This window comes from Sorex fumeus, unplaced genomic scaffold (genome assembly GCF_029834395.1).
Source record: "Sorex fumeus unplaced genomic scaffold, SorFum_2.1 ptg000014l, whole genome shotgun sequence".
NCBI lineage: Eukaryota > Metazoa > Chordata > Mammalia > Eulipotyphla > Soricidae > Sorex > Sorex fumeus.
Window position 1 is genome coordinate 42,124,856 of NW_026606071.1, and position 22,207 is coordinate 42,147,062.

Consider the following 22,207-nt stretch of genomic DNA (forward strand, 5'->3'; position numbering starts at 1 on the left):
CAGTATCCCTCCCACACCCGTCCCCCCCGCCCCCATCCCACCCTGCCTCTGTGGCAGGGCATTCCCTTTTTTTGCTCTCTCTCCTTTTGGGTGTTGTGGTCTGCAAAAGAGGCATTGAGTGGCAATCATGTTCGGTCCATAGTCTACTTTCAACATGCATCTCCCCTCCTGGGAGGATCCTCCAAACACCCTTTATTTGGTGCTCCCTTCTCTATCTGAGCTGCCCTTTCCCCTAGAATGCCCGGCTGGCCTCTAAGCCATGGAGTAATCCTCCTGGTACTGATCTTGGCTATTCTTGGGTATTAATCTCCTATTTTGAAGAAACCCCACTTTAATGTTCACTTTGCACCAGTTTCTTACAGCTTGGCTTTTTCCTGGTCTGTCGGGAAAGAAACCAGCTGTGGGGCAAGTGGTCCAGTCCGTAGAGTAGTGGGGCTGGAACCTCTTTTAGCAGGGGGGTAGCTGAGCAGCAGGAGAAATACTAAAGCCCAGTCTTCAATTTGGCATTGGAAGTCTGAGGCGAAACCACCTAGCAAGTGGACCGAGAGTTTATTAGCATCCGCGGAGTGATTTATTTATTTTTTAATTTTCGGGTCATACCCAGCGATGCTCAGGGGTTACTCCTGGCTCTGCATTCAGGAATTACTCCTGGTGGTGCTCGGGGGACCAGACGGGATGCTGGGAATCGAACCCGGGTTGGCTGCGTGCAAGGCAAACACCCTGCCCGCTGTGTTACCACTCCAGCCCCGCGGAATGATTTTAAAAGCAAGGCATTGTTGGAGAAATCGGGGGTCTGATGGGTTAGGATGGTCCTGTTGCTCCTCTAGAAGGTGCACGCGCTGCAGTGAGGTGATCCTGTCTTTGACCTATCCTTTCTCCCTCCGCCAGTTGTCACGCTGTACGCCACCCTCGGAGGCCCTGCCATCGTGCACGGGTTAAATGAAACGGAAGTCACCAACATCATCACCAGCAAAGAGCTCTTGCAGACCAAGCTGAAGGTGAGGGCTGCGTTTCCCCTGCCCTTGTCTCGTGACCCTGGGCTCTGCGGCCGGGCTGCAATGAGGAGAGAGTCCGTGTGCTCCAACACCTTTGTGACGTTTAGGGGTGCTGTGAAAAGGAGAAAACGAACCAGGGCCATTCATTTCTGTGAAAAGGAGAAAATGGACCAGGTTCCAGAAGCCTTGCCATGCGTTTTCCACAGTTTTCAAAAGAGCACCTTATCAACCCCAGGAAAAGGGGTTTCTTTGGTTTGTAGAAGGCCCCCTCTGAAGACGAGGAGGGTCTTGCCCCTCTTAAAATACAAGAGGGGCATTTGCTTACCGTTGTTTTGTCAGGTTACGGTAAGGGGCACATCTGTTCTGTAAGGAATTGAGTGTTCGAGTGGATTTTACCAAACAGCGGGTGCACCCGATGCCTCGGGTGCTCAGTCGTTCCATTTTAGACCAGGAGTTCTTCATCTGAAATATCAGTCATACATTGCAGATGAAAAACGAAATATATACACCGCCCGTTGTTTTTTTTTGGTTTTTTTTTTTTTTTTTTTTGAGGGCAAGGCACTACTTAGAAAGCTCCGTGTCTCCGTGCAGGGCTCTGGGCGGGCTCTGTTGGTCGCGCGGCCATGACGGATGCTTGTTTCTCCCCAGGACATCGTGTCCCTGGTCCCGCGCCTGCGACACATCATCACCGTGGACGGGAAGCCTCCCACGTGGTCCGAGTTCCCTCAGGGCGTCATTGTGCACACCATGGCGGCTGTGCAGGCCCTGGGCGCCAAGTCCAGCGCAGGTAGGTTCGTCTGCGGTGCCCGCGGCCCCTCCGGGCGGCTGACCGCTTAGGTCAGATCCGATGCCGTTGGCCCTCTGCCAGGCCTTCATTCACGCAGAGAGGAGGGGTGTGCTCTGGAGACTGCTGGGAGGCTTAAGGAAAAGTTGCAGGGGACTGAGCTACAGTCCAGCAGGGAGGGCATTCGCCTTGCCAGATTTGATTCCTGGCATCCCATACAGTCTCCTGAGCACTGCCAGGAGTGATACCTGAGTGCAGAGCCAGGAATAACCCTGAGCATCACTGGGTATCCCAAAAAGCAAAAATAAAAAACTAAAGGGAAGAAAATTACAAAAGTTAATTTAACGTTCAAAATGTTTAAAACTGGTATACCTGTTACATTATACAATACCCCTTTCACATGGTTTTAGGTGATTTAAAGGTTTAGAAATCACGTCATCATGTTTTTCCTGTACGAAACTTCTTGCTCAGCCGAGTCTGTGCCCCACCTTTCATTCCTGGGTTCAGCGCTTCCTTTCCCTGGGGGGTGGGGGGCGGTGCATGGCTTTCTAGCCCCAGCCATGGTGACCCAGTCAGGTGTCAGCGTGCTAGTCCCGTGGTCTTTGGGAAGTCGGCAGAAACCGAGAGCGTCTTGGGACAGTGGTTCCCTTCTGCCCGGCCATAGGGCTAATATAAGAGATTTAGGCTCTTGGAGGCAGAAAGAATTTCCGTCCCCACTGAGAGTGAGGGGCTCCCTCCACGGGGCACCCAGGGCCAGCCAGAAAAGTGCGAACCTTAGTGTGGGCCCCAGGGGGAAAGGAGAGTCTGAGGAGGTCGGCGTCAACGGTGCTGATGGCTGGTCTGGCAGTGGATTGCAGAGGACCCTCCCGCGAGGTGCTGCTGGCGACTGGTGCTGTGGCAGGGAGGCTGCTGGCAAGTTAGCCGGCCCACGAGGTCGAGGCCTTTGCCGCCTCCCCTCTCATCCCTTCCCTCTCCCCCTCCACCTTTACTACCCCCCCCCCCCCCCCCCCGCCCAACGGCTTTGCCGCTATTTGCTTTTGGGCCACACCCAGTGGTGCTCAGGCCTTGCTCCCGACTCTGTGCTAAAGACTTACCGAGGTGCCTGGGATTGAACCTGGGTCAAGGGCGTGGCAAGGCAAGAGCCCTGCCCAATGTCTTCCTTACCCCCATCTCCGTTAATGGCTAAAGTGATCCTGTCAGAACGCCAGAAGCCGCTGTCTACCGAGCACGCCCCTGCTTCCCTCTCGGGACGAGCCCATGGCAGCCCGGCCGAGGCCGGGGAGTGGGCAGCCTCTCATTCCCTGCTACTTGGCCCCGTCCTCCGCCCCACACCCATCTCTCTGGCTCGGGGCTTATTATCTGCTTAGAACAGTATCAAACCCTGGAGCTCCACACCCACCCCTTTGTCTTACTTTGTTCTTCACTGAAACATCCGCTCAGTAGAGTCTTCCTAGGTTTTCTAATCTAACGTTATGCATTTGTCCCTTCCAGTGGGCTGTTTTTATGAGCTGGTATTGTTTCCTGTTCTTTGATGCCTGTATGTGTCTGATTAACAGTTGCTTTCTTTAATTTTTTTTTTCTTTTTTGGGTCACACCCAGCGATGCTCAGGGGGTTACTCCTGGCTCTGTACTCAGGAATCACTCCTGGTGGTGCTTGGGGGACCCAAAAGGGATGCCCAGGCAAATGCCCTACCCACTATCCTGCCCCAGCTGTTGCTCTCCTAACGAATGCTGGTTTGTGGACCATGTCTGTCTTTGCTCCCGTACAGAGAGCACGCCACAGAGCAGACCGCTGCCTTTGGACATCGCAGTGATCATGTACACAAGTGGATCCACGGGACTCCCCAAGGGCGTCATGATCTCCCACAGCAACATCATTGCTGGGATAACTGGGATGGCGGAAAGGATCCCACGATTGGGGTAGGTCAGAGCTGAGAAACTGGCATGGCCTGCGCTTATTCTGGGGACATTTTTTTGTCGTTTGGTAGTTATGGTCAGGCTCAGAATCTGTTTACAGTGGGTGTTCTTCAGTTAAAAGGACATTAAAATTACAGTTGGGGATGGTGGTGGTGGTGGGGTGTTGTGTGTGTGTGTGTGTGTGTGTGTGTGTGTGTGTGTGCGCGCGTGCGTGCGTGCGCTAGGGCTTTAATCCAGGGCATTCCATGCAAGACATACTCTACCACCTGAGCTGCATGCATGTGTGTGCGTGCTGGGGACTTTAACCCAGGCCATCCCATGCAGGGCAGACCCTCTATCACCTGAGCTGATTCTCCGGCCTTACTGATAGAAAAACAATAGTTTTTTCCTTTGAAAGCACAGGTATTTTTTTTTCAAGCGGTGGGGGATGGGGCTGCACCCACACACCTACCCAGCCATCCCCCTAAAGTATAAGCCTGGATTGATTTCCGTCTGTTCATTTAGATCATTTTACCCCGCAGTCATTTTTATATTCGACCGAGTGCTTGGGGCCCCCCCATTTCACCTCCGTCACCACCTACCCCTCCCGTCCCTGCCTCCTCGAGGCCCCTGAGCACTGACTGCCGGGTGTGGCCCGAGCAGCTGTGCATTCTTCAGACCCGCGCCCTGAACTGCAGCCTCACTGGGGTGGCCCTGGGCTCCATGACCTCACTCCTATCCTCAATATCATGCATGATTTGGGCACTGATCTTCTGTGCTCAGCCTCTGGTTTGTCTTGGGAAGGCAGGATCCGGTGGAGCAGGGCAAGGCAACTGGGGTGGCGGGGGAGACTGAGGCACGGTTCCCTAGTCACTGCTCCAGCAGCACGGGGGATGCGTGCCCGGGGGCTAGGCATCGGGTACGCGCACGCGCGCGCACGCGCGCGCGCACACACACACACACACACACACACACACACACACACACGGGGCCAGTGTCCTGCCAGGGACCCGCCCCCGTGCCTGCTCACAGCGCACCCCTCTGACCTGCTTCCCGCAGGGAGGAAGATGTGTATATCGGCTACTTGCCGCTGGCCCATGTCCTCGAGTTAAGTGCTGAGCTCGTCTGCCTGTCTCACGGATGCCGCATTGGCTACTCTTCGCCCCAGACTTTAGCAGATCAGGTGAGTGAGCAGATCAGGTGAGTCTGGGTGGTGAGAAACCATCACTTTGTTGCTGTCAGCCTGACGCAGCTGTGAGGTGGGGGTGCTCATCTGTTTGATGGTCATCTGTTTGAAATGAAGCACCCGGCTTTTCATGTGATTGCTAATTTTATTTATTTGGGGAGTAGCTTTGGCTCGGGGGCCACCCCTGGCGCTCCTCAGGGCTTTTCCTCCTGGCTCTGCACTCAGGGGTCACTCCTGGCAGTGCTCAGGGGACCATGCATATTGGTTGCTAGGGATCGAACCCAGGTGGGCCGTGTACAAAGAGACGCAGGCAGAGGCGAGTGCTGCACCTGCCGAAGTAGCTCTCTACCCCCCTCCCCCACGTCGTGTGTTTTCTAATTAAGACAAGTTCAAAATTTACATTTTGATCTCAAAAGTCCATTGAATTAAAAAAAAAAACACAGAAACCTGAGGACCACCGTATTGATTGCGTTTTCTCTTCCTAGTCTTCAAAAATAAAGAAAGGAAGCAAAGGAGACACGTCCATGCTGAAACCCACGCTGATGGCCGCTGTTCCAGTAAGAACTCACCGTCCTTGGTGCTCGAGCACCGGAGGCGGGCGACGCGTCTGCCGCAGAGCGTATGAAGGAACCCTGCTGGCCCCCGGGGTTGCAGCCCTGCAGGAACCACCCTGCCTTGCTTTAGCTTAATTTTGTCCTAAACGATGTTACAGGACCTTTCCCCCCAATAGCCCTTTTACTTACTTAGTTTATTTTCTAGGCGGGGACACACCTTCGGGCTTCCTCCTGGCCCTGCACTTCAGGATACCCCCGACAGTGCTCGGGGTCCTGAATGGGGTGCTGGGTATCAAGCCGCCCCGCCAGCTGTGCTGCCTCTCCAGCCTTTAGCTCCCATTTTCCGGGGACATGTTTGTTGTTCATAGGACCCCATAGACTAGCAGCAGAGAGGATGGAGGATATGAGATGTTCCTCTTCTGTGCAGATTGTTTGAGAGCTTATGGGGGTGGGGTGGGGGGAATCTTTCCTAGATGCAAGATCGGTAGAAATGAGACAGGAATGTTATTTTCTGTCTACTCAGTTGTCTTTAGTTTTATTTTGGGGGTCACCTCTGGCTGTGCTCAGGGGCTATTCCTGCTCTGTGCTCAGAGGACAAGTTGGGAGTCAGTTGCATTCAAGGCGAGTGCCTTAACCCGTATGCTATCTTAGGCCACTTAATATGTTTTTCGTCTCATTCTGTTTCGGTTTGGAGGTTGGGGGGATTTTTTTGGAGGGCGAAGGAGACTGGATTATTTTCTGTGTGCTCACATCCAAGTGTATATTGCATAGTTCCTCCAAAGAAAGGTGTAGATAATTGGTAGTTCTGGCATTTATATAGGTATATAGCTTTGTAGTGTTTTACTTTCAGTTCTTAAATTCACTTAAAAAAATCACATGCGGTCTAAGATTGTAGAGGAAATCAATTTCAGGTATAGTTTTGAAGGTGTGCTGCATATTCATAGGCTTGGCAAGCAAGTGTAGTGTAGCTAAGGGAAATTTCTCAGGTGCAGCAGTAGAGGACAGTAAAGAAGTCAGCAAACTCAGAACACGGAAAACAGCCCTTGTTCCTTTGGTTATGGTGCCGGCGAGGTGACGCTCTCTTGTCTCTGAGAAAGCTCTCACCACTGCGTACTGTTCCACAGAGCAGTTCATGTGTGAGTTTAATTCCTAGTTCAGATTTAGTAAGATACTAAATAGATCACCAGTGGCATTTATTGCCGTGGGGCTCTGTGTGTGTCTGTGTGTCTGTGTCTGTGTCCGTGTTCTGGTGCTTTACAAACTGGGTATCCTGCATGCACACGTGCTCTTTACACTGAGCTGTGTGTGTGTGTGTGTGTGTGTGTGTGTGTATGTGGGGTTTAAGCTGCCTTGCATGCTCACGTGCTCTTAACTACCAGCCTTGTGTGTGTTGTTGGTTTGTGCACGTGCACATGTGTGCTCTTTACTGCTGAGCGTGTTTGTGGTTCGTGCGTCTGTCTGTCTGTTTCTCTCTCTCTGTCGCTGCCTTATTCTGCCCATGACACATGCTCTTTACACCGAGCCTCTTCTTTAGCTGTCTTCTCCACCCCCCTTGACTACAGATACGAGTATCTCTCTATTGCTGTGAAAAGCACGGCCTAACTTTCATCCGGATTGCAGCTGTTTTAAAAGTTTGTCGCTGCCAGAGTAACAGACCTCGGGAAGGGACCGATAGCTGTGGCCGTGCAGGCTCTGAGCGGGAGGGCAGCTGAAGCAGCGCCACTGACTTGTGCTTCCTCTACCTCCAGGAAATCATGGATCGGATCTACAAAAATGTTATGAATAAAGTGAATGAAATGAGTAGTTTTCAACGTCATCTGTTTATCCTGGCGTACAATTACAAAATGGAACAGATTTCCAAAGGGTACAGCACTCCGCTGTGTGACCGGTAAGTCAGGGTCCTTGGTAATTGAAGTGCGTTCACATAAATGGTCCACTTAACAAAATTGTTATTGCACATTTTTTTTTAAGACCAAAGAAACTCCTTTAAAACCCATCTAGAGTAACTGTAGGAATGATTTTTTAAGTTGCAGTTGTTGTTTTAAAATAGTTCGCTTACAATTCTTTTGATAGTGTGCTTATGTTTTGTGGATACACGGCTGTAACTATTTTGAGAAATGGCTCAGTGTAAATAATGAGCCAGATGTGATTAAACGCTGAGTTTCGTGGTAGGGTGGTCAGTTTTACCACAGACTGTCCTCTCTCTCCCTTCCTGCATTACCGTATGGTATGTATTGTATGTGCTTTTGTAATTACATAAGACTAACTGCTCTCAAAAAACCTAGCAAAGGTTTTTTTCATGGTATAAAATGAAGCCTGACAACTGAAAGTTCAAATAACTACTTAAAAAGTTTTTAAGGCAGATTATCTGTTTGATGGAAGTTCAAAAATGTAAGACACAAAAAATGGCCATCAAGAGAATTCCCAGGTACGTGGCAGTAGGTAACTGATTTAGTCAACCGCACAACCTCCTATTTAACGGTTGAGAGAGGTGAACCTGAGCGATGGTTCGCTGCTGAGTCCTGGTTCGAGCCCCAGTACCCCCTCCCGGAGTTATCCTTGAGCTCTGCAAGCCGGGGGGTACTCCTGAGCACTGCTGAGGAGGGGCCCCAAGATGAAACGAAAGAACCAGGGAAATCCCGTGCAGGCCATAAACCCACTGCTTCTCATTCTGTTTTCTTCTCTTATTTTAAAGCTTCATTTTCCGGAAAGTTCGGAGCCTGCTGGGTGGAAACACGCGGCTGCTCTTATGTGGGGGCGCCCCTCTCTCCGCGACCACACAGCGGTTCATGAATATCTGCTTCTGCTGCTCCGTGGGCCAGGGCTACGGACTCACGGAATCGTGTGGGGCCGGCACCATCACCGAAGGTAGCGAGCACCCTGACGGGGCCGAGGCCCGCGGGCTTCCCCAACAGCTCTGTAGAGGAGCCGCTCAAGTACCGGTGTCGTCCTGGTTAAGCCAAGTCCTGGGGGTGCTTTGTAGTCAGGCTGCAGTAGGTACAGCTCGTAGTCAGTAATTCACCCCAGGGCTGTTAATAATTACACGATGGTAGTAAGTCTTAAAACTTGACATTCTAGAAGTTCTAGTTTTGACCGGCATCGTTTTCTCCATCAGTTAATTAAAGATTTCCATTTGTCTGGTTGTTGAAGAATGTATTAGATGCTGGGGGCAGAGCCGTAGTTCAGTGGGGAGGGCGCTTGGCGCTTGCCTTGCATGCAGTAGACCCGGGTTCCATCCCTGGCATCCCATTTGGTCCCTTGAGCCCTGCCAGGAGTGATCCTGGAGTCAACCTGAAGCGCTGCTGGATGCAGCCCCCAAACAAATAAATGAAGACGGTTATCAGAGGGGCTGGAGCGATAGCTCAGCAGGCAGGGTGTTGGCCTTGCGTGTGGCCGATCTGGGTTCGATTCCCAGCATCCCATATGGTCTCCTGAACACTGCCAGAAGTAATTCTGAGTTTATGAGCCAGGAGTAACTTGTGCATTACCGGTGTGACCCTAAAATTTAAAAAAAAAAAATAGAAAAGGTATTAGTCACATTCAGAAGTGGAGGGAGAGAGTCGCCTGAGGTATAGAGTTCGCCTCTCAGAGCTTGTTGCTGTGGCCCAAGGCTGAGGAGCGCTTTCCAGGAACCAGCTCGCGAGCGAGGAGAGTGGGCGCAGCGTTTGCTCCCCCGCCTCCCAGTGGAGGGGGTTTTAAATGCTGAAGCTCCTTGTCCTTTCTAAGATAGGGGCTCCCGACCCGCCAACCAGGCATCTTACTTCCAACGAGTGATAAGATAATGACCTGGATCAGGGACAGGGGCCGGAGCAAGGGGCCCCCTTATGCGGAGACCACAGTTACAGGTTGCACACTTGCAGATAAAGGTGTCTTGGTGGTTAAATGTTCAGTTGAGGCCAGGAGCCACACGGCCTGGCAGGACCCAGTTTGCGGCCTCTGCTCTGAAGGGCGTCTAAGCGTGGGGATGAATTAATCATTTTTCAGTCACTTCGAAAAATATATTAACTGCTGTACCTGCTGTTTCTCATTTGATCTTAGTGTGGGACTACAATACTGGCAGAGTGGGAGCACCGTTGGTCTGCTGTGAAATTAAACTAAAGAACTGGGAGGAAGGTAAGAACCTGTTTCACCACAGAGCACTAATTGATGTCATTTTAACCTCTAAACTTCATTTTCATCCATATTTTAAAAGATGAAACTTGTCTATAACTTCATTTTTTAATAATAGAAATAGCTACATTTCTGTGTATATTTTGCTTGTCTTAAAGGCCATTTAGGGGAATTAGTTGTTTTTCTTAAGTGTGAATTAGGAGTGATCATAACTCTTCTAGATACAAAATCTGCTCTTCACTGCATAACCGTCATCCCGTTAATTGTCGAATTACTCAAGCGGGTGCCAGTAACGTCTCTCTTCCTCCCAGTTCTGAGATTTTAGCAGCCTCTTTGAACTCGTCTTTTCCCAACGATTGGAGGCTCTTTCAGGGTTAGGGAATTGAGACCTATTGTCGTAATCGAATACGCCAAGGGGATCTTGCCAGGCTCTGGCCGTGTGGGCAGGATACTCTCTGTAGCTTGCCGGGCTCTCTCTGAGAGGCATAAATGGGTGGAAGTGTCTTACAATGTGTCGGGCTGCCGCAAAGCTCTTATAAAGAATTTTTAAAGTTTCTTTTCTCTTTACCCCTTGGGGTTTAATGCATAGTCACAGAGAGAGAAATTTACACAATTATTTCATGAAAGTCTGTGGTTGATGCTATATAAATGAAAATAGCTAATACTATTAGTTCCTAGTAAGTAATGTTAAATTACTTAGATGCACTTTTCTCCTTGCAAAGTAAAGATTAAGATTTTTTTTACACATGGCGTCAGAGAACTTGTCTTCCTTGAACAATTCTGACTCAGGTTCTATCCCTGGCCACCTGTTGTTCCCTATGGCCCACCAGGGGTGAGACGTGAGTGCAGGGTCAGGAGTAAGCTCCAAGCACAGCTGGGTGTGGCCCAAAAAACACAACGAAGATTCTGTGACTTGAAAAAGTGGACAAAAAATGAAAATCCTAGATTTTGATGTTTGGGTCTCATTTTATGGCTTGCGGCAGAATTTGTGAGATTAAGCAGTAAGTAGGATTCGTTTTGAAATAAATAAGACTCATTTTGAAATACTAAGAACTAAACCTTCTAAAGTAGTAATTTGATTTTGTATGGAGGTTTCTTTTTAATTAAGAGATCAGAGCTGTAGTATGGCAGGTACGGTTCTTTCCTAACCTGCAGCCTTGTTCAGATTCGAACCCTGGCACCACTTACGGTCCCTGAGACCACCCGGAGCGATCCTTGAGCATTGTCAGGAGTCACCCCATTGGACCAGCTGGGAGTGCCCCCCCCCCCCCCACAAAACAAAACAAAAATACTCATCAAAATGGTTACGATAATCATCTTTAATGGAATTCATTTCTGTGGTATTTGTAATTACTTTATACAGGAGATGGAAGATATCGGTGGCATCATTTTTTGATCAGTAGTTTAGAATCCTAACTGCTTAGGGTTGGCTGCGTGCAAGGCAAAGGCAAACGCCCTACCGCTGTGCTATCGCTCCTACCCTTAGGGTTAAGCAGCTGCAATTATGTACCTGGCTCTATGTTCATGAGTCTCTTAGTAGTAGTAGCCTTGCTTCCTTTAGGAAACTAATTGAATTAAAATGGGTTTGCCTTAGTTAGAAAGTAATAGTTCGAGATCTTTTTTCATGTAGAAATGCTGAATTAACTGCAACTTATTTATTTTTTTAAGGTGGATACTTTAATACTGATAAACCACACCCCAGAGGTGAAATTCTTATTGGTGGCCCAAATGTAACAATGGGATACTACAAAAATGAAGCGAAAACAAAAGCTGATTTCTTTGAAGACGAGAATGGTCAGAGGTGGCTCTGTACTGGAGATATTGGGGAGTTTGACCCTGATGGTTGTCTAAAGATTATTGGTGAGTTACCGTGTACAGGTTAGAAAAGGGATCTTGCTGAAAAGTGTTGGACAGAAGAGATACGGTGTAACTAGAGAAGCCGTTAGATAATACGAAGATACTGTTCCATGATGTTGGCACGGTCTGTTGTATGAAAGATGTGAAATGCAACTTACAATGGAGATGCTACGAATCAACAGCAGTAGTATTTGTAATTTCTGTTAGATACCCTTAAAAAAATCAACCTTGGGGCTGAAGCAATAGCGCAGCAGGTAGGGTGTTTGCCTTGCACGCGGCCGACCCAGGTTTGATTCTCAACATCCCATATGGTACCCTGAGCACCTCCAGGAGTGATTCCTGAGTGCATGAACCAGGGGTAACTCCTGTGCATCACCGGGTGTGACCCAAAAAGCAAAAACAAAACAAAACAAAAAGACCCCCAACAAAACAAAACTCATCCTTGAGGGGCCAGGTAGTAGAGTGGATAGGGTAGTTGCCCTGCAGGAGGTGGACCCAGGTTTGATCTCCAGCATCCCATATAGTTCTCTGATCACAGAGCCAGAAGTCAGCCCTGAGCACTGCCGGGTGTGGCCCATAAACAGAATCTAAGGTCCAAGCCTGCCCAGGGTCAGCCCCCAGGTCCCAGGCATCTCGTGGTCACCGGGGCACAGCTCCTGAACACACGTGGCCACAGAACAGAGCCAGGGTCATTCTTTATTCGGCAGATTCATTTTTGTGAATTCTTTTTTTTTTTTTTTTTTTTTTCTGGTTCGGGTTCCACACTTGGCTCTCCTCAAGGCTTGCTTCTTACTTGGTAGTCAGGGCCACCCCTGGTGGTTTTTCAGGAGATCATGGGTGTGGCTGGGGGGTTGAACCAGAGTCAGCTGAGTGCCTGGCAAGCACCTCACTTTCCTTGTACTGTCTCCCCAGCCTAAAAGTTTGGGCGTGCTGGGCCCGAGCCTGCCCTTGCGTGGGTGAGGCCATCCCTCTGGGCCGGGCAGAGCGTGCACAGGTGTGAATTGTGGTGTGGCCCCCTTTCGCCACCGGGTCTGGCACTCTGTCTCACACTCAGCCAGGCTGAACGTGGCCGGGGGCGGGGCAGCGGGGCTCTGTCTGAAACAGAGCCCCTTCCCCTGTTCTCAGCCAGTGAATGACTGTTCTAGTCCTGCTCCCTACAGCGCTGCCGGTCTCAGGCCACAGCTCCCCCGCTTTTTCTCCTCCTTCTCCCTCCCTCCCTCCCTCCCTCCTTCCCTCCCTCCCATGGTCCCTGGCTGTAGATCGGCCTGCATCTCTTCCTGCACTCTTGGGCTTGCCTTTCTGTTGTCACGTTGGCCCCGGGAACGGCCTTTTCTGCTGCCACTGTGTGGTCACTGAATGCCGAGGTTCTCAGGTCCTCTTCCCCCCCTTCCCCCCCGCCCAAGCTTTGTCTGGGCCTCAAGCCCCGTCCAAGGCACCTCTGCCTTGTGGCCTCTGGTCCCCTCTGCAGGAGGCCCAGAGGTTGGGCCTGGTTCTCCCCAGCTGTCTCCCAGGCAGCCACGCTGTGCAGAGAGGCCGGTGGTGTGGGAGGGATGGAGGGATGGAGGGACGCTGTGTCTGCAGCTTCTCCCTCCTGCACTGTGGGTTCACTAGGATCATCGCTCATGATAGCTCCCTACTCAGAAATGGCTTTTTTTTTTTTTTTAATTTTAATTTAAATAGAGATGTTAAAATGGTACGACTTTGATTTGGACTTAATTTGAGTGGAGCTGTTGCCATGAATTCAGTGGGTGGGCCTGGAGCTGAAGCTGTCCCTAACGTCTCCTCCTTGGATGTGCCTTCCCCCCTCTCTGGCTTTCGTTGTGTGCAGATCGTAAAAAGGACCTTGTGAAACTCCAGGCTGGCGAATACGTCTCTCTGGGGAAAGTCGAGGCAGCTCTGAAGAATCTCTCCCTCATAGATAACATTTGTGCGTATGCGAACAGGTAAGGAAGTACAATTCCTCCTGCTCCACTTGGGGGGGGGTTGCATGTGTGCGCTTGGTGCTGCTGCCCCCGTGGGCCTTCTGGGCGCTTCATTCTCGAATGTTCCTCCTCCTCTGTCCCCTCTGGGAATAGCTCTTCTTCACAGTGCTGAGCCAGTTCCCTTTGGGATGCCTCACTCACCTGCCCATCTTTCTTGGGGTTTGTGTTCACTGCTGCGTTGTACTCCAACATTCTGTCTGTGGTTGGAAGGGAATGAAAATCAGAATCGCCTCTTGGTCTCCCCTCGCTCCCCATCCCAGTGCATGGGGAATCTTTCGGCATCAGTGAGCCTACTCAGCTGGCGTTTGCTTGGGAGCCCGGCCAGGCCTGAGGGCCTGCACCCGACTCACGGGGAGCGGTGGCCGGAGTGAGCGTCTCCAGCCTCTGCTGCTGCCGCCGAGGCTCTTGCGACGGGATTTTCAAGAACCAGAGATTATTTCTTGGGAAGTGTGTTGGCGTTTGCTTAACGGTACTGCGTGGGGTAATCATTCTCCAGAGTTAACTTACGATCACCTCATCTGACGGGTCTCGGGGTTTATTTTTCCTCCAGTGGTTAATGATCATTAAGGTAAAACGTGAAACCCCAGATCCACAGATGCAGTTTAGAAAGACTTTAAGGTACAGTCCAGATCACTCCCGTGATTAGAAATGTGCCTGGCCGTTAATCAGCCTGGACGTCTTTTCTTCAGCAGTGTCCGGGGTCCGGCTTTTGCCCGGGTGACCCTGGAGGCCATTGCCAGTGCAGCCTGGCACTGTCCTTGGCGGGATCTTCCGTGATCTGTCAGTGAAGGGGTAGGAATATCACCACTTGACTCATTAGTAAAGGGGAAGAACTCGTTTGCTTGTTTGCTGCCTGCCCGATTTCTCTGAGTGCCAAATCTGATTGATATTAGTTTTTGTTTTTGCTTGACCTGTTTTCTTTTTTCTACCCTGAATTTTCTGGTAGTTTATATGGCACCATTAATGCTTGAAATGGTAAAATGTCAAGATGTAGTTAGGCCGTGAGCTCTGTCAGACACGGAAGCATCTGACGGGTTAGCCGGCAGAAGAGAAGTGGTGATGTCGGGTCACGTGTCGGCGACTCACCGTGTTGGAGTCACCACCGGGAGCTGCCGTGGACGGGGTGTGCTCCCCCTGGTTCCTGAGCCTCAGCTCCTTTGTCTGTGTTGCAGTTACCATTCCTACGTCATCGGCTTTGTCGTGCCAAATCAGAAGGAGCTGACGGAGCTGGCTCGCAGGAAGGGGCTGCAGGGCACGTGGGAGGAGCTGTGTAACAGCTGCGAGATGGAGAATGAGGTCCTGAAAGTGCTTTCTGAAGCTGCTATTTCAGGTGAGCGAGAGTCTCCAGGCGGGCAGCGTTCCTTGCCTGCAAAGAAGTATCTTCCTACCCCGAGGAGACAGAACGTTCCTAGCCAGGTTTCTTCCAAACCCCTTTTCCAGTCGTCTACTCCTTGGAGACAGGGAGACCAAGTGCCAGAATGTTCCTGTCTCCCTGGAGCGGGGTTGGCCTTTCCCCAGGCCCCCCTGCGCGCCCCCCCCCCCCCCACTGCCACCACCTCCTTTGTGCCCAGGGCCCTGGGCAGCCCCTGGCCACCCCCGGCAGAGTCCAGCCAGCAGGCTTGGAGCATCCTGCACGTTAGCGTGCTGGTCGCTGGCTGTCCTGGCGTATTCGTGGCTCTCCTTTTGGTGGGAGAGGCAGTGAGAGTGGTTTAACATTTGTGGATTAATCACAGCACCTATCCTTTCTGAGCCATCAGCCTTCTAATGTAAGTATGCATTGTAGTTTTAAGTTTTATTTATTTTTATTTATTGTTTTGCTTTATGGGTCACACCTGGAGATGCTCAGGGGTTACTCCCGGCTCTGCACTCAGGAGATGATTCCTGGCAGTGCTGAGGGACCACATGGGATGTCAGGGATCAGACCCGGGTCAGCTGCATGCAAGGCAAACGCCCTGCCCACTGAGCTATTGGTCCAGCTTCCAAGTTCAAGTTTGCATTTTATTCCCCTTGTAATGCGAGGCTGAAACATGTAAATTTCCACTTAACCAGATGGAATCATTCTGACCCTCCACTTCAGTTGCAATTATGCGCGCTAGAATGTCACCTTGAAAACCGTTCTTTTTTCCAGCATATAAATAACCTTGGGCTGATGATAAATTGAATGGATTGATGAGTACCAATTAGAAACCTATGTAATTTCTAAGTAAGTTGGAATGATGAATCAGTAAGCATAATTGTGAATTCATGTGCTTTCCATTAAAAAGTGTTTTTTCTGCATATTTTAGCAGCTCTACTGAGATGTAATTCACATATGATGCAACTCAGCCATGTAATGTATTTAGTTCATTTTTAGTATATTTGCTGAATTGTACAGCTATCATCACAGTTTTAGGACCTTGTCATCACCCCAGGAAGAACTCTTGCACCTGTTAACATCACTCCCCAACGCTCCCAGGACATGGGTCTCCCTAGATTTGCCCATCTGGGTATTGTACGTAAGGAGAACCAGAGACGATCTCTCCTGTGCCATATCTGGTCCCTTCCACAGAGTTCACTGCAGTGTCCGTTCTTCCTACATGTGGGGTGTGTCCATATTCCAGGCCCTTTTGTGGCCAAATAAGTCCCCATGTATCTCATTGTTGTGTGCCCGCTCAGGGAAAATACTGGTTATTGACTGCACATCCCAATTTCTCCCGTGTCGTATCTAGGACTCGCCTTAAGACCTTATACTGAGCTCCGGTTTATTATATTGACGCTCTTCAGAAACTACCAGAAGGCAGGAGAGGAGCTGGGGACATTGGTGGTGGGATGTGCACTGGTGAAGGGACGGGTGTTGGGACACTGTATGACTGAAACCCAAGCATGAACAGCTTTTTGATTTCATGGTGATTCATTAAAAAAAAATTTTTTTTTTGTTTTTTTTAAAACAGAAACTACCAGTGCAGAAACTACCAGTGCTGGAGTAATGGCATAGCATGTAGGGTGTTTGCCTTGCACGTGGCCGACCTGGGTTCGATTCTCAGCATCCCATATGGTCTCCTGAGCACTGCCAGGGGTAATTTCTGAGTGTAGAGCCAGGAGGAGTAACCCCTGTGCATCGCCGGGTGTGACCCAAAAAGCAAATAAATAAAATAAAGAAGAAGAAACTACCAGAATATTTTCTTCCAAATACTACCGAGACTGTTCTGAAACTGTGGCACCATTTTTCATTGCCACCGGAGTCGTAGGAGGGGTTTCGTTTCTTCACCTCGGCCCACACTGTCCTCTTCCGTCTGGGCAGTGTGTGGGTGTGAGGGGCGTGGTATCTCACTGCCCTTTTGGTTTGCCTCTGTCTGGTCTAGACACCAGATACAGGTGGTTTGTAAATTTTTTTCTGCTTAACTTTTTTTTTTTTATAGACTCTGTGAAGGACAACAGCTTAAGATACAGATAATAATTTTGTTTCTTGAACATTTAACGTCATATCTGACTTGCCTAACCCAGGTCACAAAGATGTGTCCCTGTAGCTCCAGCTCCTTAATCCATTCTGTTAATTTTTGCATGCGATGGGGGAAAGATCCTGTTTGATTCTTTTTAAGCAGGAGAAACGGAGTCAGTAAGTATGTAAATTAAGAAATATGCAGACTGGTTCCTGGGTGCACTGGCAGTTGGCAAGGGAAGGTTAGAAACTGGGACAGGCTGTCAAGAGGCGGGGCTGGGCTCGGGGATCCAGATGCGCCTGGCAATCTCAGATCTCGTCTTAAAGCTTCTCAAGTGATTGGATCGGACCCATCTAGATTATCTAGGATCATTTTCTTCGTATAAAATAAATGGAGTATAGACTTAAGAGCCACATAAAAGCTTCAGCGCAGCCCCCGACAAACGCACTCCCCACCAGTGGCTCCCCATTGAATGTGATTTCATTGACTCACTTGGCAGTTGTCAGCGTGTTCGTGGTATCTGACTTGCTGGGATCTCTGGCCTACGCGGATGAATCCTAAAACTTCACATAGTCGCCTCCCGTGCCGTGCCCAGGCCCTTAGCCAGTTAATTCCCACAGAATGACAGTCACACGGCCAGACTCTGCCAAGTCTGCAATGGGTGTGGGGAACAATGGACAACAGACCAGCCAGCTTGGCCCAGAAGGCACTGCCCAGTTTCTTGAGTGGTCTCCACCTTTCTCCTTGGGTATTCCATTCCGTAAGCAAAGCAGTGGCATCCATTTGGGCTGGAGAGAGAAGATAGCTGGCGAGGTGCTTGCCTTAGACCCAGTGGCCCTGCGTCCTGGCCCTGTGACCCCTGACACAGCCAGGACTAAGCCCTGAGCACCACAGATGTGGTCCTAATGCAAATAATTTTTCTTTCTTTCTTTCTTTTTTTTTTTTTTTTAAAAAAAAGACACTCCTTTTCCTTGCTCCTGCGTTCTGGGCCTTTTAAAGATGGTGTGCAGTTGACAGTGTGATATGGTGATACGTATCCTCCTTAGCCTACATATAAATATTATGTGTTCGTTTTTATGTATGTGTACTTTTTAGGGTTGGTTGGTTTGGATTTTGTTTGGGGGCTACACCTGACAGGGTGCTAGGGATCAAATCTGGGTTGGCCACACACAAAGGAAGTGTTGTACCTGCTATGCCGTGTGTAAGTTTATCTTGCATGAAGGCAAAACCTGCCCCTTTAACCTAGCAGCTTATTATGGGATATAATATTAGTTGTAAATTATGAAAACTTAATGCTGCTGCTTCTCACTATCACTGGCCTCCCGTTCATTGATTTGCTCGAGTGGGCACCAGTAACGTCTCCATTGTGAGACTTGTTGTTACTGTTATTGGCATATCGAATGCGCCACGGGGAGCTTGCCAGGCTCTGCCGTGGGGGCGAGATGCTCTCGGTAGCTTGCCGGGCTCTCCGAGAGGGGCGAAGGAATCAACCCGGGTTGGCCACATGCAAGGCAGACGCCCTACCCGCTGTGCTATCACTCCAGTCCTGCTATCACTCCAGCCCATTTATCTCTCTCTCTCTGTATCTATATCTATCTACGTATAGATATACATGTAATATGTTAATTTTCCCAATTTCAATTCTCTCCTCCTGAATGGAGTCCAGACCAGAAAACTGAACATTAAAAAAGTGTTACAACTGGTGGGGCCAAGAGATAGTAGGGTGCTTGTCTTGCATGTGGCCAACCCAGATTCGAATGCTGGCAACTCCATATGGTCCCGAGAGTCCCACCAGGAGTGAATCCTGAATGCAGAGCCAGGAGTAGGCCCTGAGCACCACCAGTTGTGGCCCAAACACGAGAAAAAAATAAAAAAAGTTACAACTCATAATTTTATTAAAGGAAGTACATGCAGTTACATTTTCCACGTATGCGCAAGCTATCTAATAAATCATCCCTCTAAGTAAGCAGTCCTTTGTTTTTCATATATCTTTTATTTATTTATTTTTAGTGAAGCAAGATAGTGTCAGTGGAACAGAACTTAGATGCGAGGGGGGGCGCGGGGGGGGGCACGGAATAAATAGATGTTCAAGAGAGAACATGGACTTCTCCAGAGCAGGAAAAGCAAAGCAAGAGACAAGCAAAAAAGGTACGCGTTCAAGGGAGCATTCGGGCTTGAAAAACAAGCCTTCACTTACCTTTTAGGATGAGCTGTACTGGAGTTAGATTACAAATTAAGTACTAACGATTTTCTCTCTTATCTAGAGCTTGCTGGACCTGCTTCTTAAGAATTCAAATTGTACAACCTTCAGGCCCATGCATTCACTTTTTTCTTTTTTTCTTTTTTTTCCACCCCCATCCTCTCCACCATCTCAGCAAGTCTGGAAAAGTTTGAAATTCCTGTAAAGATTCGTTTGAGCCCCGAACCGTGGACCCCTGAGACCGGCCTAGTGACAGACGCCTTCAAATTGAAGCGCAAAGAGCTGAAGACCCATTACCAGGCGGACATTGAGCGCATGTACGGGAGGAAGTGACGGGAGGAGGGACGGACGGTCCGCCTTCAGCCTCCGTCCGCTGCAGGGAGCTCAGAGCAAATGGGAAAATACTTGAATCGCACGTCTCAGTCCGAGAGGCAAACTCGTTCCTCCTATTTAACCTAAACTGTTGCTTCTCACGGCATCACCGTTTTTAACTGACAGGATTAGTAAACGATTAAGACAGCAAACTCGTGTCTGTCTCTTCTTTCTCCCCCCTCCTCCAGTGTGCCACCCACCCAGGACTGCACCTGTCAGCATGAGGACTCTGAATCCTGTGGGGGAACCAACAGTACTTTTAAGACCTCAGTTTTTAAGACATGATTTCTATGTTCTGTATAATGTTCAGTTTGTAACTTTTTAAAAGTTTGGATGTATAGAGGGATTACATAGGATATATAAAAAAAAAATTGGTTATTGGGGGAGGGGCTTTTTTACTTACTGTATTTAAAAAATGCAAGGATGTGAAATTATGTAAATTTCAAATGCTTATAAATCAGATCATTGTTGAACAAAAGATTTGTTGCTCTGTAATTATTGTCCTGTATGCCTTTGAGAGAAATAAATATACCCACACTTACGTTTTAAGAAAGCGAGACCTCTTGACTATATATGGAAGCTTCTTCTTTATGTCTGTTTTTTTTTTACTTAGGAAGCGTGGTCGGTACTGCATGAGATAAAATGCTTGTATGTATGTAGTCTGGGGGCAAACACAGCAACCGTTACTAAGACCAGAAGGTTATCGTCGGAATGCTTGGACTTCTAGTTGACTGTTGAAGTGGGAGTCATTCTGAGAGGGGAGGATTTTAAAAAATAAACGTCAAAAATTCTCTTCGTTGACCATTAAGAATGTTGAGTTGTCTATATTTAATACATCAGGCATGGAAAGTTGTTGTGTACTATTCTTCTACACTCATCCCCTACCCGGCTTTCCTCATTTCAATGTTTTTGTGGTTCGGGGTCCACACCAGGTCGAAGGTGAAGCCCGGGACCTCACCTACACAAGATGCTCTTACATTTGAGCCCGCATCCCTGGTCCCTAGATTCAGGTGAGGGTCATTTCATGTTAGGGTGTTTTTCGTTTGCTTTGAAATTTGGTGTGTGCAGGAAGCGGGGTTCAGGTATCCAAGGGGACGCCCCCAAAGTACTGGACCAACTGGGCTAACCAGATCAGTGTTTGGGCCCAGCAATGCATGCAATGCCTGGGGCTTCCAGGACCAAACCCAGCAGTGCTGGGGCAAAGGTATTTGTGAAAGTTTGCGTTGTTATGGTTGTGAACGTCTGCTAATAACCCAGACCACAGGGGCAGTTTTGGGGATAAGACACCTTATATTCTTAGCATTTCATTGGTCTCCCAGGCACTGCCAAAAGTTAGCCTGAGCACTGAGCTAGGACTTAGCCCTTGAGCACTGGTGAATGTCGCCCAGAGCACCACTGCCTCCCCAAAAGATCAAAATGAACCTTTTCCCTTTCTACTGTAATCTTCCTACACTAGAAAATGAAATAATTTGGAATGTTTCTAATCACGGTTCAGATTTAGTTTATAAGTCACGTCCACGTGGACACTTTATTGGGGAGGGAGGTCTTGTTCTAAGAACCCTGCTTATATGATGAGACTGTTTTCATATGCATGTTGCTTGTCTGTTAGTCCAGCATTATCAGGAGTAATACTGTACTGCAGTATCAAATCAAGATTGTCAAAAATTACTGGGGGCCAGAAAGTATAGTGGGTAAGACGCTTGCCTTGCATGCTGCCAGCCCAAGTTTGACCTTTGGCACCAGGAGGAAGCCCTGAGCACAGCTGGGTATGGTCCCCAAGCAAGCAAATGAGAAATTCTCATATCCTTTGGTGTCTCTGGGGCGAACCCAGTGACCTCCAACGCATTCAAGGCATCTTCTTCATTGTTGAACTAACGTCTCCAGCCTAGATCCCCTCTAGATCCTCAGTTTAAACATCAGGCAAGAGGCAAAAAGAAAGCATGGAAAGGTGTAGAAGTAGATCTGCATAGGGTAGTGGGTGATCATCTGACCTCGTTGACAGATACTGTCGCAATATGATGTTTGGTTTAGAGCATCTTTGTATTATGTTCATATTCTGAATGTTTTAAATCCGTAAAACTTAGAAAAATTACTAAGGGGAGTGAAAATAGGAATGAGATGGGACTACTATCATGATGTAAAAAGTAAAATTGGGGTGGGCAGAGAGAATTTGTTAGTGTTACATTGTCTTTAGGAAATTTAGTTTCAAAAGGGTGTGTGTGTGTGTGTGTGTGTGTGTGTGTGTATGAGAGAGAAAAAAATTGTTTCAAAAAGGTGTGTGTGAGAGAGTAGTTTCAAAAGGGTGTGTGTGTGTGTTGTGTGTTTGTGTGTGTGTTGTCAGGGATAGAACCCCAGATTCCATGCATAGAGGGAATTGTATTTTCCCTCTCAGTTCTTCATCCCTGACTCCAATAATTTTGTTGTTACAATCAGTGATCGATGAACTCAAACAGGAACTAATCGACCAGTTTATGCAATTCTTCTTTTCAGAAACATCTTTGGAAACGTTGGTTTGTTTAGTCTGCAGCTAGTCTAGATCCTTTTCCAGTATTTTAGTCTTTTTAGTCTTAAAATATATGTCAGTTGCTATAGTGGAAATTTTAAAATGAGAATTCCCTTGCCAACAAATTATTACTGTTTTAACCCACATCATCTTAAATGACTTGAATAAATATCACTTAGTATTACCCATTCATAAGAAAAATGTTGATTTTTAAAAAAAAACAAATGAAACCACTTTGCAAATGTAATAATTCTAAAAAATGTTTGAGCTGAAGGTCTTTGGGGAGGGAGACTTTGAGGCATTGCCGAGGAAATTGCTGTGTTTAACACACATGAAAATAGACTCACGA

At 48.5% G+C, this 22,207-nt stretch overlaps 1 protein-coding gene across 1 annotated transcript in view; it reads left to right on the plus strand.

Moving 5' to 3' along the window:
- ACSL3 (acyl-CoA synthetase long chain family member 3) overlaps positions 1 to 19,912 on the plus strand; it is a 31,303-nt gene extending 11,391 nt beyond the window's left edge. Inside the window, exons 3-14 of the mRNA XM_056111602.1 lie at positions 889 to 998; positions 1,644 to 1,782; positions 3,549 to 3,699; positions 4,735 to 4,858; positions 5,347 to 5,418; positions 7,164 to 7,303; positions 8,111 to 8,283; positions 9,454 to 9,528; positions 11,194 to 11,385; positions 13,211 to 13,325; positions 14,537 to 14,694; positions 19,159 to 19,912. Coding sequence (XP_055967577.1) covers positions 889 to 998; positions 1,644 to 1,782; positions 3,549 to 3,699; positions 4,735 to 4,858; positions 5,347 to 5,418; positions 7,164 to 7,303; positions 8,111 to 8,283; positions 9,454 to 9,528; positions 11,194 to 11,385; positions 13,211 to 13,325; positions 14,537 to 14,694; positions 19,159 to 19,316 — 1,607 coding nt within the window. The 3' untranslated portion in view covers positions 19,317 to 19,912. The remainder of the gene's footprint in view (positions 1 to 888; positions 999 to 1,643; positions 1,783 to 3,548; positions 3,700 to 4,734; positions 4,859 to 5,346; positions 5,419 to 7,163; positions 7,304 to 8,110; positions 8,284 to 9,453; positions 9,529 to 11,193; positions 11,386 to 13,210; positions 13,326 to 14,536; positions 14,695 to 19,158) is intronic.
- Positions 19,913 to 22,207: the final 2,295 nt, after the last annotated feature.